This window comes from Sinocyclocheilus anshuiensis, unplaced genomic scaffold (assembly GCF_001515605.1).
Source record: "Sinocyclocheilus anshuiensis isolate Anshui unplaced genomic scaffold, SAMN03320099.WGS_v1.1 scaffold1081, whole genome shotgun sequence".
Taxonomy (NCBI): Eukaryota; Metazoa; Chordata; class Actinopteri; order Cypriniformes; family Cyprinidae; genus Sinocyclocheilus; species Sinocyclocheilus anshuiensis.
In genome coordinates, this window is record NW_015555831.1 from 298,194 (window position 1) to 317,287 (window position 19,094).

The window sequence follows — 19,094 nt, forward strand, 5'->3', positions numbered from 1 at the left end:
ATAGACTTTAATGTCAATTCTATTGAAACTTATATGTCATGTTTAAATATATTTGTAATTACACATTTCTAAGGCTGAAGTTGCAATTTAGTACATTTAAAACATTTACTTTAAATGTAATGCCATTATTGCAAAGTGCACTTTTTAAACGTCTACATGAGTTTGAGATGTCTATGTTTCTTAAGTGCACTTAAGTGGCCTTTTATTTATTTAGTATTATTTTAATATTTAATATTAATTTAATCTGCATGTACAGTTTTGTTAAATATATAAATTTGAAGTACACTATAAAATGCACTTTTTAAAAGTCTACTTAAGTGTGTTAAGAAACAGTTGCGCAAGTACTCTCTTGAAGTACACTTAAGTGGCCTTTTATTTCATTAATATTAAATTAACTGCAAATACTAAATACTTATACTTAATCTTTTTTTATGTACTTTTAAGATTTGAAGTACACTACAAGTGCACATTCAATACAATTAAGCACACTTCTTTTTCACAAGGGTGTTCAATGTGATCTTCTCCTAACAGTAACAATCTCTATTGACAGACAAAAGAGAAGAGGAAGATCACTGGAGGAGAAGAGAAAGACAGAAGGCTGTTAGAAAGCTAAGATAGAGGAAGAAAAAGAGAGATATGATGGATCCGTTGCCTATGGATTCAGGAACAGTGGACGAGCTGGTGGACTTCTGCATACAATCCTTTGGTGAGTCTATAAAGAAACAGTCCTACACAGTAGATGAAGAAGTTTGGCTGGAACATTTAGTCTGATGAATTAGAGCAGTTGAGAAGCAGAAGTTTCTGCTGCGGATCTACAGAAATGGTGAGTCAGCAAACAATAAGCATGCTTTCTATGAACAAAGCTTGGCTGGTAAAGTTGGTCAAGGAAGTCACGACAAAAAATGTGTAGGTTTATTTGGTACCATTTTAGATTAGGAACATTATTCACTATTACATAGTTGTTTATTAGCATGCAAATTACTAGCATATTGGCTGTTTGCTAGTACTTATAAAGCACATATTAATGCATGACCATATTAACCCTACCAATATCTAAATATAACTACTACAAGCAAATGCATTACTTACTATCAATACGCAGCAAAAACTCTTAATTAATAGTGAATATGTGTTCCCTAATCTAAAGTGTTATTGTTTATTCTTCATTAATGTTCTGTGATTTTTGTGTTTTCAGACAGTGAAGGCACAATAAAAGATACATCCTTTGTGAAAATGTTTCTGATGATGCATCCTTGGTACATATCCTCCACCGACCTGTCCAAGAAACTGCTGCTAAAGTATCCTTTATCTACAAAAACCCTCATGTTGTAGTTTTCATACAATCGTACCTGACCAATATATTTCAACGTCATTAGATGAAGTTACAACCCATGTTGCATTTACTGGAACTGACTCTTAGATCCTGCCATAAAGTGCTAAATTTGATATTTTGGGTGAACCAAAATACTGAAGTTGGAATTCCTATTGTAAAGTTAAATATGCAAAGCTAAATAAAATAATGTTTAATGCAAAGCTATAGAATCTGGACTATGATGTTGATAACTTTCCATAAAATTCCAAAAAGGTCATTTTTTTGAGAGTTTTATCTTTGGGTTACATGTTCTCTTTCATTGCTGGTGTTAAAATAACATTATTTTGTGTATTTAGTGTAATGCAATGTGTTTATGCGGTTTAAGGTTAAAAAAACACATTATTTCACATACTGTACATTATTGTTTCTCCTCTATGCCCCGCCTTTCTGAAACGCGTTGATTTTTACAAAGCTCATCGGTCTGAAAAGCGAGGTGTGCTCTGATTGGCCAGCTATCCAGTGCGTTGTGATTGGCTGAATACCTCAAGCGTGTGACGGAAATGTTACGCCCCTCACATACTGTGATGCCCTGTTCGGCCGGAGCGACGAGACAAAAACATTAAAACCCATTACAAACGAGGCATTTGTTGCATCCAGTGGGGACATAATTACGGATTATAATGACTTATACTGTCTTCTTACGCGTTGCGTTGCATCGCCACGTAAACATAAAACCATGTCTGCATTTGTGATCGGAGAAATGACAAACAACAAGTCCTACTCTACACTGCCCAAAAAACTCGCTTTAAATATATAAAATATAAAAACTCTTTAAATATAGAAAACGTACTTACAGTCTTTGAGTCAGAACAGCCGGCATTGTAGTCTACTCTACCAGGATCAGGAAACAGTCCTCCATAAAATGTACTGCACAAAAATGAATATTTGGGTTGAACTGTTCTGGAACAGTGTTGTAAATACAACTTAACCACTGATTTCTCATGTGGGGCGTGTTTAAACGAGGCGTTTTAGGAGGGCGTGGACGAGTCTTAACTTTTATAAAGAATATCTCTTTGGGTTTGAGACTTTAGTCTTTGCAACTTTAGGGATCTTATCTGTTCACGAACAGCTTGTAACGTTCCAAAGAGAAAGGAAAACTTGAAATTGCATCATATGACCCCTTTAAATTTAAATGAAAGGATAATGTCATTGTACAGAGTTAAGTAGTACAATTAAAACTTTATACCCTTAACAAATATACAGGTCACAGGAAGGCAGCACTGATGAGATCAGAGCCCAAATATGCCACCTCGTAAAGTAAGACTAATCCTGTATCTCATTGCTATTCTCCATGGTATGTCGTATCTGCTCTTTTGCATTGCATTAGCTCTTCTGACGTTTTTTCCATGTAGGTTCTGGATTTCCGAATATCCAGTAGAGTTTGATCTGAATCCTGCTTTGGCTGACCAGATTAAAGACCTGAGAGAGAACTTGAACACTGGCGGCAATGAAACACAGAGTCAACTTATTGATGTAGAGAGTGTGTAAGTACACAGACACACACCTACACACTCATTTCATGTTCTCAGTCTGAAAAGGTTAAGCGGTTCACCAAAACAATGAAAAATCTGTCATCTCGCACTGCTGTTCAAAACACGTATGTTTTTTAATTTCATGGACCATAAAAGGAGATGCCCAGGCTGCTCTTTTCCACACGATCATGGGTGGTAACTGCAACTGTTAAGGGCAAAAAATCAGTCCACGTGATCTTGCCTTCTGCTGTATACTCTTAAAAATAAAGGCTACAAAAGGGCGTTTTCACAGCAATGCCATAGAACCACCAAAGAACATTTCAGTGATCAATTCTTAAAAGAACCATTTTTTTTTCTAAGTGTGAAGAACATTTAAATAATCTAAAGAACTGTTTTCCACTATAAAGAACTTTTTGTGGAATGGAAATATTTTTTTTTTTTAAGAGTGTAGCTCTCAAATTTTATTTCCGCACTTTCAAATGTGGTAAAATCAAAACCACAAGTTTTGAAGCTAGATAAAATGAGAGTTTGTTATGAAGGATGTTCTTGCACAACTCAACTTTCATTCATTTCATCATGTTAGTCTGCTGCCAACAATAACAACCGTAGTCCTATCTGAAATAACATATTTTTCCGCTGCAGGCCCTCGTATAAATGGAAACGTCAGGTCACCCAAAGAGTTCCATCGATGTCAAAAAAGAGAAAAATGTCCCTTTTGTTTGATCACCTGGACCCCTGTGAGCTTGCTGAACATCTGACCTATCTGGAGTACAAATCCTTCTGCAAGATAATGGTACGTTTGCGGGTACAGGTTTTGCTATCATTGTTGGGATGAAAGTGCTCTAATTGTATTCAGAAGAGATAGAATAGACCAAATAATGTCCTAATTAAAATCTAAAAGTGCTGAAAGTGTCTGTCATGTCTGGGTGGAGTGTTAAGCTGATGCATTTATTTTTATCTTATATTAAGAACTGGATGAGAATGGCTCACCACATAGATATCCATACAATCCTGAATATGCAGTTGAGTGCATATGTTTGCATTTAACCCTCTGATGTATTTCGGTCGTCTTTGACCAAAAAATTGTACGTTATGTTTTTTTTAGAATTTTTTACTTCATCGGAATGGTACGAAACTTGGTAGTAAAACAAACAAACAAACAAAAATCATAGACATGATTTGAAAAGGTTAAATGGTTTGCATTGGAAATGAATGGGAAGCTAATTTAATCTAGTAGAAACATTTTTCTTGCAGTTTTAGAGTAAAACATGTTTTGGAAAATATATATTTCATATCATATTTTAAAATACTAATTTTGTGCATTTTTCATAATAAACTTCTATAACTTCTTTTAGTTTCAATTTTTAAACTTTTTTCACTTCAGCAATAATTTGCCAAGTGTCTTGACCAAACTTAAGTCTGTGCTCCAAAGCATTCAAGATTTACGACAGTTTAAGGTCTATGCTCATAAAGTGGTTAACAGGTAATAAATGGATCATAACTATTCCATAAATACAATAAAATACCCTAAAAATACACAATATTAAATGAAAAACAGTCAAACTAAAATATAGTACATTAATTTAATTGAATTTAAAAAAAAGGTAATTTCTGACCGCCATGTGAACAACACTAGAGGGTTAAAAAAAACTGGACTTTTTTAAAAGAACATTCAGAAAATTCGGAACGCTAGCGAAACATTCTTAGAACATGTTTTTGTAATCTGTGATGAAGTCATTATGGAGTTATTCCTCTCTTGTGATCGGTGACCATTTGTTTAATGTGTGTTTCAGTTTCAGGATTACCACAGCTTTGTGATGCACGGCTGTACGGTAGATAACCCCATCCTGGAGAGGTTTATTACGCTCTTTAACAGCGTCTCGCAGTGGATTCAGCTGATGGTTCTGAGTAAACCCACTGCACCGCAGAGAGCTGCTGTGATCGCACACTTCATACGGGTCGCACAGGTCAGGAAAAAAAAAATTGTCCTACTTTGTATTAGGCTTCTATGTGCTTCTGTCGAAAAAATGTTGGGTACAATGTACTTACTGTTTTGCAAAACACTTTTGCCACTATTGAGATGGGACATGGGTACGGTTAGGGACAGGTTTCATGCTATGAGTAGGTTTAAGGATGGGTTAAGGTGTAAGGTCAACAGTGTAATTATAGAAGTAATTACAGAAATTAATTGCAGATGTAGTTATATATGTGAGTGTTTTTAAATGTACGCACAGTGTAAAAAGATGTAAAAAGATTATTAGTACATTTTACAAGAAAATACTATTTCAGTCTTCAAAATTTCATGTTTAATTCAATGTGTTGCTGTTTCTCTGTAATTCATTGTGAACTTTACTAGCAATTTCTGAGTGAAACTTGTTTCTACACCAATTTTTGTTCAGTGTACAATGTAAAACATGCATGTGTAATATTAAATTATTGATTTTAATGTAAGTACATAAACACACCAAAATGAAAATTTTGTCATCATTTACTCTCATGTCTTTCCAAACCTGCATGAGTTTCTTTCTTCTGTTGGACACAAAAGAAGATATTTTGAAGAACCAAACAGTTAATAATTTAATAATAATTTATGCATTTAGCAGATGCTTTTATCCGAAGGGACTTACAGTGCATTCAGGCTATACATTTTTTTACCAGTATGTGTGTTCCCTGGGTATTGAACCCACAACCTTCTGAGCCACAGGAACATAACTTAACTTAACTTAACATTCCATTAACTTCCATAGTAAGGAAAGAAACACTATGGAAGTCCATCAACTGCTTGATAATCAGCATTATTCAAAATATCTTCTTTAATGTTCAACAGAAGAAAGAAACTCATACAGGTTTGGAACAACATGAGGCTGAGTAAATGACGACAGAATTTTCATTTTTGGGTAAACTATCCCTTTAATATAAAGTGGGACCCTACTGTTAATCAGATTTTGAGCTTATTTCCAGAATACAGTGGTGCATTTGGGCTTGTCAGTGCTTGGTCTATGAATTCTTTGTGTGGCTGAAATGATAATTTATAGGGTTGGTAACTAACACCACTAGTACAGAACAACATAGTTATTGTAGTTATAAGCACATATATAACAGCTGCTGAGTGCAAATCAACAAAAATCCAGCTTGAAAAAAATCCTACAAAGCACAGAGTTCTGGTGTAGACCTTTAGTACAATAACAGCTAGAACCATGTGACTTTTCTTCTCTTTGAATTTTTTAGAAGCACAGTGGGGCTCCATCACCCCCTGCTCTTGTTCCTCCTGATGATCTCTTGTTCTCTTCCTTCTTATGGGCCCCTGAGCTCTTCCTCTTCCGAAATATCACTTCGACTACCGCTTTATATCTTTCTGATCTTTCCCTTCTCTTTCACAAGGTTTCCTGCCCAATTCCTTTTCATGTTGAGTTGTCTTTTTCTTTAAAATCTTTTCCTCTCTCCATCCATCTCCTAAAAGCAGGCTAGAAGCATATTTAGGGGCCAAGCACCAAATGTTTGCACTTATTTATATTTTTATTAGGGGTTCAAGCACCAAAGTGACAGAGACCGTAAGTCAAGACCCTAAACTTAGTGGTTTATGCTCTCAAATCCCATCTGCTAGTCAAGCACACATCCATCCGTCCATCTGACACTCTGACAAGGTTGTAAATAAAGATTATTGGAGTATATTTTACAAGAAAATAGTCTTTCAGTCTTTCTACTTCAAAATGTCACACTTGATTGAATGTGTTTTCTTTGAAATTATTCATGAAATTTATGTAGCAAATGAGCTCAAATGTGACCCTGGAGCACAAAAGCAGTGTTAAGTCGCTGGGGTATATTTGTAGCAATAGCCAAAAATACATTGTATGGGTCAAAATTATCGATTTTTCTTTTATGCCAAAAATCATTAGGATATTAAGTAAAGATCATGTTCCATGAAGATATTTTGTAAATTTCCTACCGTAAATATATCAAAACTTAATTTTTGATTAGTAATATGCATTGCTAAGAACTTCATTTGGACAACTTTAAAGGCGATTTTCTCAGTATTTTGATTTTCTTGCACCCTCAGATTCCAGATATTCAAATAGTTGTATATCGGCCAAATATTGTCCTATCCTAACACACCATACATCAATGGAAAGCTATTTATTCAGATTTCAGATGATGTATAAATCTCAATTTCGAGAAATTGACCCTTATGTCTGGTTTTGTGGTCCAGGGTCACAAATGGGAAATGTATATAAATAATTACAATTAATTACAATTATTTACTTCAGCTGCCAGTAGTAACTGTAGCAGAATTAATATTATATGAATATGAATGAAATCGTTAGAGAAACCAGAGAATGCAGCTATGGGAAATGAGTCAGTTAATCACCCGAGTGAAACCATCAGCGCCGTTTTATAACACTTATTCTAAACCTCTGTTTTGTTTGGTTAAATGTACAATACTTGCATTGCCTTGGTCATTGAACGAGTGTCCGGATGCTGTCTCGGATGAAAGTCTTGATGGTTTTAAGGTTTGGTGGTGTTGGAATTGCGATTACGTTCTTCCGGGTTTGAAGGGTGATGAACGCCAATGTTATTCTGATTCGGTGGTGGTTGAGAGAGTTTTCTCCCGGGTGAAGAGTGAAGACATGGCTGTAGTCGAGGCGCGTCTGAGCCGGCCGGGACTTACAACCAGAAGGTGATGAGAGAAGAGCGAAGAGCTAGAGAGACATCAGCTGAAATCCTAGGACAAGGCTGCAGCCTGGCACAAACTGTCTACCTCAGCATCCTCATCTTCTCATGATCTAAAATAAAACCCCGATCTTGTGATCAGTGAACTTTAAAGTGAAAGGGGGGTCACACCCTCAGGATTTGAGTGAGCCAATGAGGAATGGTACCTTTGGAGGGAAATTTTACGACTCTTTGTCTTCGAGCATGGTATTTTCCATATGCAACTGGATTGGGTGTTGATGCAAAACTATTAAAGATTCTTAGAACATTAATATGTTGCATAGGTATCAACATATAATACACACTCTCATTTAGATCATCGGAATACGAATTCATAGAGATCAAACATGGTATAGGTGAGGTTAAATTGACTAGTGATCTATAATAACGCATGCCTAAAACAGTATACAGTACAAAAGACAATATGCAAGAGTAGTAATTATATATACAATGACCTGAGGATATGTGTGTTTGTCTATGAATTAATTAGAGATGAGAATTTTTATGGGCATTATGGGTCTTTCCTATGTGGGAATGGAGTGAGAGTTGCTCTGCCTGCATTCCTTTGAGCAATAAAACCAGTGTTATCAGATGATTTGTCTTTGGTTGCCATGGAAACAGAGGGAAGGCTCCATTGACCCTCATAGTTGGCTTGTTGGTTGGGTGAGGGGTATTAGGGATTATTTGTTGAATATAACAAATAATTGTGTGTCTGATTGGTCCACACGTTACATTTACTAGCAATTTCAGATTAAAAGTTGTTTCAAAGTAAATCCTCCACCTTTTGCATTGTAGGTGCTGATTTGATAATCCATTTTAAGTTTTAGCTAGCAACTGTAAGGGCCCTATCATTCACCCGGCACAATGCGGCGCAAGTGCTTTTGCTAGTTTCAGCCCGACGCAGTTCTCATTTTCCCATCCTGCGCCACGTTGTTTAAGTAGCAAATGCATTTGCGCCCATTTGTGCTTCCATGGGCGTGCTGGTCTAAAAAAAGAGGTGTGTTCAGGCGCATTGTTGGCGCGTTGCTATTTTGAGGAACTGAAAATAGACAGCGCCATAGACCAACTCAAACCTGGTCTAAAGTCTGCCCAGGCGCGCCGACCATTTTCCCGTCGTTAAACTAGCAAAAGTGGATTCGGACAAGCCCTGAATGCACCTGCACCGTGCACTTTAGACCATGCGCTTAGATTGTTAAAATAGGGCCCTAACTGTTAATACACAAAAGTCAGTTCATACAACGGGACATTTGAGATTGTGTGCCAAATTGTGTACAACTACAAAATACAACTAAAAACCCATAATAAAGTAACAAATTAATTAAGGAAGTCCATACTCTGGTGGTATAATAGGCAAATTTATATTTCTTCTATTTTCTGTCTTTTTCGGACTTCTTTCAAATCTTGAACTTTTTTCAGTTTTAAAGTGTTACCTGTTAATTTAGCTCACAACCTCTCTTCGCTGGCTGATGTCTTGCGCTTTGCTTAACTAATATAGGCACCCTTAAATTACTGCCACTTACACGTTAGTGCCAGCTTTACATGTCAGGTATTCTGCTTCAAACGGGTCACAGTTGGAGTTTCTCAACTCGGTAATAAGAAGTCCACACAAATCATAATGACAATGATGTGCAAAGTACAACATTCACGCATATAGTGGGGTTCAGTAGGGTCACATTTGAAATCTGTTATCTTAATCTTGAGAATAATATTAAACGTTTTAAGATTTTGAAAAAGTCAAGGTTAGGGTTGCAAGGGGGCAGACACTTTTGGTACAAACTTTCCAAAAATTTCCAAAAGTTTATAAAAATCCTGGAAAGTTTCCAAAATTTCTGGAATGTTTCTGAAATGCATCGTACATTTTCAAACACTTTGCAACCCTATTTGTGGTTTCATGGATAATAAATGTTGGTTTACTGTTCGTAACTGTTTATGTTTTACGTATATATTTGTTCTGAATGATTAAAAATAAGACAAAAATCCAAGGAATCAATACATACAGTGGGTACGGAAAGTATTCAGACCCCCTTAAATTCTAAAAATAAATACTACGAATTTGTTACTTCAATGAGTTTGATAAATTTGCAACCTCTTAATAGCATGAGTGTGTTCTTTGCGAACTATTTTTATTATTTTAATTTAATGTAAGATTTTGTCGACTCTGTCTTCTCTTTCTTTATCAATAATTCACGCTCTATAGAAACTACTGCAGCTGCAGAATTTCAACACGCTGATGGCGGTGGTCGGGGGTCTCAATAACAGCTCCATCTCTAGGCTGAAGGAGACACAGGCACACATCAGCAACGAAACTAATAAGGTACACAGCTGTCAGAATGCACATAACATATACATCAGACCCAACACCATTATTTCCGACAAGTACCAGTTCATCTGAATATCTCTCTCAGATATTTAACAGCTTGTTGGACCTGCTGACGTCTTGTGGAAACTACAGTCAGTACCGGCGCCGATTCGCTGAGTGCACCGGTTTCCGATTCCCAATCCTGGCTGTTAACCTCAAGGACTTGATAGCTGTTCATGTCGCTCTTGCGGACTGGACAGACCCACAGAAGACCCGTGTCAACTTGACTAAAACTCAGCAACTCTATGCCATCCTGCAGGAATTGGCTCTCGTGCAGAGCAATCCTCCTAACATCGAGGCCAACACAGACTTACTCAATCTACTTACAGTGAGTGCGTGTGTTTTATGTAAATGATTTCAAGAGGAATAGAGTGTCTTCATGTGATTAGGATAAAACTGACTGATTGAATGGGTGTCTATTTGTAAAAACGGCAGTGAAAATGTATTTTTGTAGGCCAACCTGTAAGTTAGCATCGCTCAGGTTGTCTTAAGGATTTTCCATTGGCTTTTGGATTACTGCAGAAAATAAGCTCTGTGACCAACAAAAGTTTATGATTCTGACATGTTTTTTAAGGCCTAAATACAATATCCAGAGGCTAAAAGCTAAACGTGTGCTATAAACGAACTACACCATTGTCGTGTGACTTTAATGTCACCACTGGTATGCTTCCGACAACTTATTTAATGTACATTTTCCCAAGAGTTTGCAAAAGCACGATTATAAACACAATGAGGTTTGAAAGCGACTAGTGAGTAGATGAGTTTACTTGTTCGGTGTGATCAAGTTTAACATTGCAAAGAACATCTGTAGTCCAATTTAGCCACAAGGAAAAGCTGTACAAACAAAAAAAAACACAAGGTGGTTGTACTGATGTATTTCATGTTGTAAAATAAAACGTGAAAATGTTTTGAGCTTGTGTTAAACACAGACCTTATTTCAGGCATTTGACCAAAAACCCATTGACTTCAGGACGATGGAACCGGACTCATTTCTGAGTTTTGCATTTAAAAAATATGTAATCCCTGCAGCAATCAATTGAAGATGTGTGGAAGACTGGACTTAAACTTGCATGAGCTGCATGAGCAACAGAGCTTTTATAGTTTATTGTAAAAAATCTCTGGTAATTTTGGGCTCTGATAATTCACAGTTCACATTCAGCACACTTTCAGCACAGAAATAGAACAGGAAAGACATTTTCTACAGTATATTTTGAATACAGCTTTCACCCATCGTTGTTAAATTTCTTTGCATGCTTAATATTTAAAAACAACTGTTGCCATGCATGTGCAAAGTTGTGTTCATAACATCACCATATTCCTAAATCTGTTCCACCTGTTCACATGCAACACGGAAAACAACATTTTGAAAAGTCTGGAATGTGGTTTCAAAACCCTTTTTTTTTTTCTTTGCTATTTTGCCAGAGTTTTGCTGTTCTAAATCTGCAAATAGATACATTTCACCATTGCCATAGCATTGCCATAGGAACGAAATATGTTTTAGTCCTCAAACCGTGAACAACTCGACATAGAATCTCCTGAATAATTACAGTAATTGCTGCATGGGGTGAACATACCATGATAATTCATGTCTGATCAAAATCTAACCATTTCAGAAACTATACAGGGACACAAATGCATACAGTAACCAAAATTTTTGATGAGTCTCTAAACTTTGCTTTCATAGCCCATTTGACTCTTACAGTTTTTAATGGAAGCTTGTTTCTGCCACTGAATAAAAAATTAGAAAGGTAATTGTGACTTTTTATCTCACAATTATGATTTTTGTCAGAATTGCATGATATAAATTCGCAATTGCGAGTTATAAAATCATAATAAAGTTGCAATTGCGACATTATATTGTGAGTTTATATATCGCACTTCTGAGATAAGACTCAGAGGTTTGAGAAAAAAGTATGAATTGTGACATATAAACTCAAGAATTGCAAGAAGAAAACTCAGAATTGTGAGATAAAAAGTCGCAATTACCTTTTATTTAATTATTTATTTATAATCCTGTGGTGGAAATGGGCTTCCATAGGTTTTACCTCTTTAAGCACTTGCCATTTGGATAAATAAAAAATTATATGAACACACAAAAACTATATATAAGAAATAATGCATGCATTTTTCCTGAAAAGTTATATTAATAATTTGTAACTCATTGAATCCTTATGTATAGGTGTCACTGGATCAGTACCACACAGAAGAGGAGATTTATCAGCTCTCATTACAGAGGGAACCCAGAGCTGCAAAACCAGCGGTCAGTTATATATTTGGTTAATTTTATATATTTATTCATGTTGGCAATCAATCAGTACAATGCATTAAGTGAAATGTAGATGTTTGGTATCATTTACAGTAAAACAAGTAAACTCACAAGATTAGATTTAAACATAAAGCGAAATAACAATACCTGCACACGTGTGACTTTGTTTTTGATTGGTGGATCAGAACTCAACCCTTTCCTCCAGTCCAGCTCCTAAACAGCTCTCAATGATTGATGAGTGGGCAGCGTCAGTCAAGCCTAAAGCTGATCCTGCTATCATCAGCAAACATATCGAGAAGATGGTGGATGTAAGAGAAAAAACGAACATTCTTTTCATTTGAATTTGTTTTGTCCCACTTTTGTGTCAACCCCATTACATCACTCCAGTTGAGGCTTTACTAAGCCCCGCCCCTCTTATTTACTGCTGCAAACTCAGTCAAACTCTGCTACATCTTGATTAACCATGCAGTTCTAGTAATTGTCTAAATGAGTTTACCTGTTCGACAAAGAAATGTGTGATGGAGAGTAAACTAAAGTCAATTAAGCTTAATGTAATCAGAATTACAAGTAAGGGATGTCAAGTACAGGTATTAATTAAATTAATTACATGATTAAACTGAATAATTTATCAAACAAAGCACGAAGTTAATTAACATATCAATATTTGCTGAGAAAGCCCCCAGATAAAGAATTCAAAAGACATATTAGGGCAGACTAAACGATCTCCTTGGATCAGAGATTACAGAAAGTGCTTTAAATAAATGTTTTGCTTCATTTCTATATTATTCATCAAATTCAGTCTCTCAAGGGTAGATTTTGAACATTTGCACAGGGCATGTTCTTGTATTCTGTCTATGATATTTTGGCAGTTGCATTGCGTCTCGCTGTTTTTTCAGCATCTCACGACCTGAGCACTGCTTTTTTAGCTGCTGTGTCAAGTAGCTCATCTTTAAAAAACACATAGTGAAACTCCAGTGTTCTATTTTTGAACCAGGTCAAGTCTAGTTTTTAGTTGCCAATGTAGGATTTGTCAGTAATGGGGCTTAGTGCAGGGTCAAATGTGTATATTAGTTTACACTGTCAGTAACTGTATATCATATAATCTAACAGGCTCAATATGTTCATTTACAACTCCTCCCACCATGTAAGATGTATTGTTGGTGATACATGTTCATAAAACTTTTTCTATTTACAGTCTGTGTTCAAGAATTTCGACACAAACGGCGACGGGTTCATCTCACGCGAAGAGTTCGAGTGTATCAGGAATAACTTCCCTTATCTCAGCAAGTTTGGAGAACTTGATAAAAATCAGTAAGTGTACCAATGCCAAACAAGAGCAATATATATATATATAAACCAAATTCAAACTACTAAAATACTTTTTTTACTTTTGCTGATACTAAACTATTGCTAATCAACAACAACACATTTAAAATAATTCCAATAATACCATTTTATTTAAAAACCCATCATACAACCCAATCTAATTGCAGCCCCAGTAACCCATCTTTCAAGAAAAAATTCAGCGGGTTCAGGAGATCGATCTAATAGCTTGGTTTGATAGAGAAAGCAGCATGAACAAGGACCTGAGGTCAAAACTGATGTGCAATCAATAGCGAGAAGACTGTCAGCAAGACAGGTTACAGACAAGTTGATGGGGTGAACTCACTAACTTAACACAGAATTATGAATTATAGGCATATCCAGTATCAATTCCAGTCATCTTTACAGATTTCTACAATTCTGGTTACACTGTTCAAAGGTTCTAAAAATGCCTCCAAAAATAGCATGTATCTGACAACACAACAGGAGTAACTGTTAAGGCAAAACATTTATTATTACTGCCATAACTAAAGGATGGAATACACAACTTTTGCACAGATTTTTGCCCCAAATTGCAATCTGGACAAGTCAATGCTACTTGACAAATATCAGAGCCAGTCTGCAGATTTTGAGCAGTTGGGGTTGACAGATTTGACAGAAAATCGCGTAGTCTATGATGGGCACAGACAACGATTTTTTTAGCTTCATCCAGTCAGCGAAAATCAATCAACCATGTTCAGTATTTTGATTTTCATTAGTCACGTCTAGACGCATGTTTGTTTGTTGTGTTCAGAATGACTTAAATGTCTGCTAGTGTCATCCTCAGTCGTTTAGTGCATGATGTTCCATTTTTCTCTGTAACGATTTACAAAGTCAGCAAGTGTACGCTAAGAATTTAGAAGTTGTGTATTGTATTCCACTAAGTCTACAACTCATATGCAGAGGTCATAAGATATTGTGCCTCTTCCCTTGTGATGTACACCTTTTCCATGGAAGTGTGATTTGTCCCTCACTTATGAAACGATGCACATGAACTCACTTTGCACTGTTTGGATGTTGTTAGCTGTTAAAATGAGTTTTTCTTTCTCATTTCGTGTTCTCTCATGATCTATCAGGGATGGAAAGATCAGCAGAGAGGAGATGATAGATTACTTTATGAAGGCCAGCTCTTTGCTCAACTGTAAGATGGGCTTCATACACACCTTTATTGAGACCACATACGTGAAACCCACCTTCTGTGAACACTGCGCCGGCTTTGTAAGTATCATGCAATAATATAGAAATAGATTCAAAGCTTCTTTTTTTTTAAATGATTGCATCTTGTATTTTCTAAGATGGATAGTTTTAGAAATTAGCTCTAGCCTGAGCAGATTTAGCTTTGATCTGTTGGTTTATTTATAGCATGGTGTGGTGTGTAGCTGTGTATTATTTGTTGTACCCCAGTCCTTTCCACTGAGTGTATGTGGTGCTTTCAGATCTACCTGTGTGTGTGTGGCCACTGATGTTGTGTGTTTGTAATGTTTGTGCTCTCCCTTTCATCTGTTGTTTACCTGCTGTGATTCTCTTTCTCTCTCTTGATCTTAGTTCCTCTTCTCTTCTCTTCTCCATACTATTTTCCACATCCTTTCAGCATCTGTCTTTTTTCCTCAGAAATAACATATTTTCTTATTTTTTTAAGATATGGGGATTTTATAAACAAGGATACAAATGCAAAGGTAAGAGAGAGCTGTATGTGTATGTGTGCGTGATCAGCATAATTGTAATATACTATATATGAACTATAGCAAACATGGAATTTTTGTATATATCAAACCATAGCATTTTAGTGATTGATTGACATATTACTGGCCTTCATAAAGTAATCTATCATCTCCTCTCTGCTGATCTTTCCATCCCTGATAGATTAAAGTAAGTAACTTTAGTGTGAAGGTGGACCATATCAATATTGCTTTGTCCTGTTGTGTAACACTTCCTCAAGATGTAATTCTGTGCTTTATTTTCTTACAATTTCCTCTGCACCAGACGTCGCAGTGGCCTCTGAGGTTAAATGTGGAAATGATAGATAGATGATAGATGTGCGTAGAGTTCAATGCAGTGCATGGGGACTGGAACTTTCAAACTTCATAAAGGATTCAAAAGGACTGTAGAATTAGAATGAAAGCATCCCATATTACTTCTGAAGTCATATGATAGCTTTGGGTGGGAAACAGACTGATATTTAAGCTGTTAACTCAAGAATCGCTACAATCAGATCAATGAATCAGTGAGCTGAGCTCAAGAACTGAATCATTCTGATTAGTGAATGAATCATTCAGACCAGTTATGTGAAGTGTATCAGATGATTCATTGAAAATATCCAATTCAAAATAATTATTTGCTCTCTAAACAGACATTGCTACTTCTCTCATGAACTCTAATGAATGCGCCAAGGAGAGCTAGGGTGGATGTCAAGGTTTTCAGTAAAAAATTTCAGTCAACTGTTGACACAAAGCCATTACATGGTATCAAAAGACTTGAATTATAGCACAAACTAATATGAACTGCTTTTATGATACATTTATGGTGCTTTTGCATCTTTTTAACATTATAAACTCCCCTGTTCCCCTTGAAGCAGGGCCAGATTCAAAGTTAAACCATATTTGAAGTATAAATGACACCACATGGCTCGGCGGTATTATTTCTGGGACAAAAAGAGGTTGGCAAAGTATAGAACAGGGAGCAAAATATACTCAATAAGTCACAGTTCATTTTTAATAAAAGAAAGGCTGTCCAGGACAGAGAACAAGTGTAATCCTGTGATTGAGAAAGAAATTGTTCTCTTTTTAATTTTCATTCATCTTTTTTCACACTTTTTTTTGACACTCGGCGTGTCAGTCGAGTATGCAAAAAAGCCTTTCTCAACTGCAATTAAATGAAAATCAAATCCATTTATGAATATATTTTAAATTAAATGTAACTAGCTGAATTATAGTGCTCTTTGACCCACTTAAGTAGGACCCAAAGTGTAAAAAGTACACTTAAATGTGTACTTAAGTGTGAAACAGTCATAAAAGTGTCTCTCATTAACTAAAAGGCCTTTTATTTAATTATTATTATATTATCTGCAAGTACAGTTAAAATATACTTTAAATATTTGAAGTACTCTACAAGTGCATATTCAGTACAATTAAGCATCTTTATACGTACTTTCATCATTACTTAAATTGTCTTTGAAGTATGGTTAAAGTACTGCTGAATGTATTGACAAACATTTACAATAAACTAAAATATACTTTAATGTTATTTCTTTTTAAACTTGTATATCATGTATTTAAATAAATTCGCAAATACACATTTGTAATGATGAAGCTGCAAGAACACTTAAAATATATTAACTTTAAATGTAATATCAAATAACACTACGGAAGTACACTTAAATGTGTACTTGTGTGAAACAGTCATAAAAGTGTCTCTCATTAACTAAAAGGCCTTTTATTTCATTATTATTATATTATCTGCAAGTACAGTTAAAATATACTTTAAATATTTGAAGTACTCTACAAGTGCATATTCAGTACAATTAAGCATCTTTATACGTACTTTCATCATTACTTAAATTGTCTTTGAAGTATGGTTAAAGTACTGCTGAATGTATTGACAAACATTTACAATAAACTAAAATATACTTTAATGTTATTTCTTTTTAAACTTGTATATCATGTATTTAAATAAATTCGCAAATACACATTTGTAATGATGAAGCTGCAAGAACACTTAAAATATATTAACTTTAAATGTAATATCAAATAACACTACGGTTAAAATGATAATCAAGTACTTTACATGTGCTTTAGTTGTTAGTCAACACATCAAAATAAGTGTGCTTCTTTAAAGCATCACAAAAGATGATTAAAGCAATTATTAAAATATACTTCTACAAAGTGCACTTTTTAAAAGTCACTTAAGTGTGGAACAGTCATAAAAGTGTCTCTCATTAACTAAGTGGCCTTTTATTTCATTATTATCTGCAAGTACAGTTAAAAGATTTGAAGTACTCTACAAGTGCATATTCAGTACAATTAAGCGCACTTCTTTTTCACAAGGGCTTGCTTACTGTCTTTTCACCTTCGTCCACCACCCTAAATACTAACGCTGCATCTCTTTCTCAGTCTGTGGTGTGAACTGTCATAAAGCATGTCATGGACGCCTGACGGTCGAATGCCGTAAAAGAACGAAGAGCATCAGTCATGAGACACCACCGTCACTGCAGTCCAGATCCTACAGCTTTCCTCTGCCCAGCAATGCCCCGTCAAACCTGCAGAACACAGGTTCATTCTCTCTCTCACACTCTGCACATAACTGCAGAACTTAAATGAGCTGTTTACCAGACTCTCTCTGCCTATTTCTGCTTGTTCTTTGTTCTTCAGTCATCACAGAAGAGGATGTTCAGGCAGCTGAGCAGGGTGTATTTGACTGTCACCTCTAAACTGGTAAACCAACATTCTGCATCACTATATAAATACATTTCTCAGAAAAAAAAAAACAATTTTAAAGGGGTCATATGATGCGATTTCAATTTTTCCTTTCTCTTTGGAGCGTTACAAGCTCTTGGTGCATAAAGAAGATCTGTAAAGTTTCAAAGACTAAAGTCTCAAATCCAAAGAAATATTCTTTATAAAAGTTAAGATTCAACCACGCCTACCTAAAACGGCTCGTTCTAACACGCACCAGAACACTTCAACCCAAATATTCAGATGTGTGCAGTACATTTTACGGAGGACTGTTTACTGATCCTGGGAGAGTCGACTACAATGCTGGCTGTTCTGACTCACAGACTGTAAGTACGTTTTGTTAATTATAGAACACTACACTTTACATTGTATTGTTAACTCAATATTATTAACTGTACAGATTTTTGTCTGACTTCACAAATGGTCAGCATGTCAACAAGGAGTCTTGTATTGGATCAAATTTCTGAAGTTGAAGTCAAATTTCGTTGAAGGAAAAAATATCTAGATAGAATCGAATGGTGGGATGGACTGTGTTCGCTCACTATTAGCCTGATGCACATGGTGAGACATGGACACGCTGCTATCTGCTGGACTGTAGCTGCAACTGCTGAACAGATCATCCACCTCTTCCCTGAGAAGTCTGAATGTAATCTCACACATATCTCAAAATCTCAAGCGTATTTTTAGGATTTATCATTATGGTGTATATTCTTCCCAGGTTGCTTGAAATACCTTGTGATTTTACTTTTTTAAATAAAAAAAGAAAGAGAAGGAGGAATTTTCAGTGACTGTGTTCTGAGGTACAGACATTTTTAAAATACTTTCGCTGTAGTAATAAGATTTTTGTTTTTTTTTGTGAATGCAACTAAATTGGAGCTTAATGTCACCAAATCAGTTGTGGTTGAATTTCAGTGTAAACTCATGGTGGCATCGATAGGTGTGTGTTTGCGTCTGAAATATTATGCAATCAACTGCAATGTTCTTTAAACCTTTGAATTTATTGAATCAAAATGGGAAAAAAATCCCAAACTTTTTTTTTTTGTTTTGTTTTGTTTGGTTTTTGTTTTCAAATGAATCTGTGTTGAGAGAGTTAACTGCAATAAAG

General features: G+C 35.6%; 1 protein-coding gene across 3 annotated transcripts; it reads left to right on the plus strand.

Moving 5' to 3' along the window:
- Positions 1-537: 537 nt before the first annotated feature.
- LOC107675419 (RAS guanyl-releasing protein 2-like) lies at positions 538-18,839 on the plus strand. 3 transcript variants are annotated; one of them, XM_016469748.1, is made up of 16 exons: positions 538-706; positions 1,196-1,298; positions 2,576-2,629; positions 2,725-2,856; positions 3,487-3,637; positions 4,638-4,811; positions 9,749-9,865; positions 9,957-10,238; positions 12,090-12,170; positions 12,362-12,484; positions 13,372-13,487; positions 14,615-14,756; positions 15,178-15,214; positions 17,648-17,806; positions 17,906-17,968; positions 18,390-18,839. In XM_016469748.1, exons 1-15 carry the CDS (start codon positions 637-639, stop codon positions 17,962-17,964), a joined length of 1,800 nt encoding a protein of 599 aa, XP_016325234.1. In that variant the 5' UTR covers positions 538-636; the 3' UTR covers positions 17,965-17,968; positions 18,390-18,839. The 3 variants fall into 3 exon arrangements, with proteins under 3 accessions (XP_016325234.1, XP_016325235.1, XP_016325236.1); XM_016469749.1 differs by having other exon boundaries at positions 18,418-18,839; XM_016469750.1 differs by having other exon boundaries at positions 18,481-18,839.
- Positions 18,840-19,094: the final 255 nt, after the last annotated feature.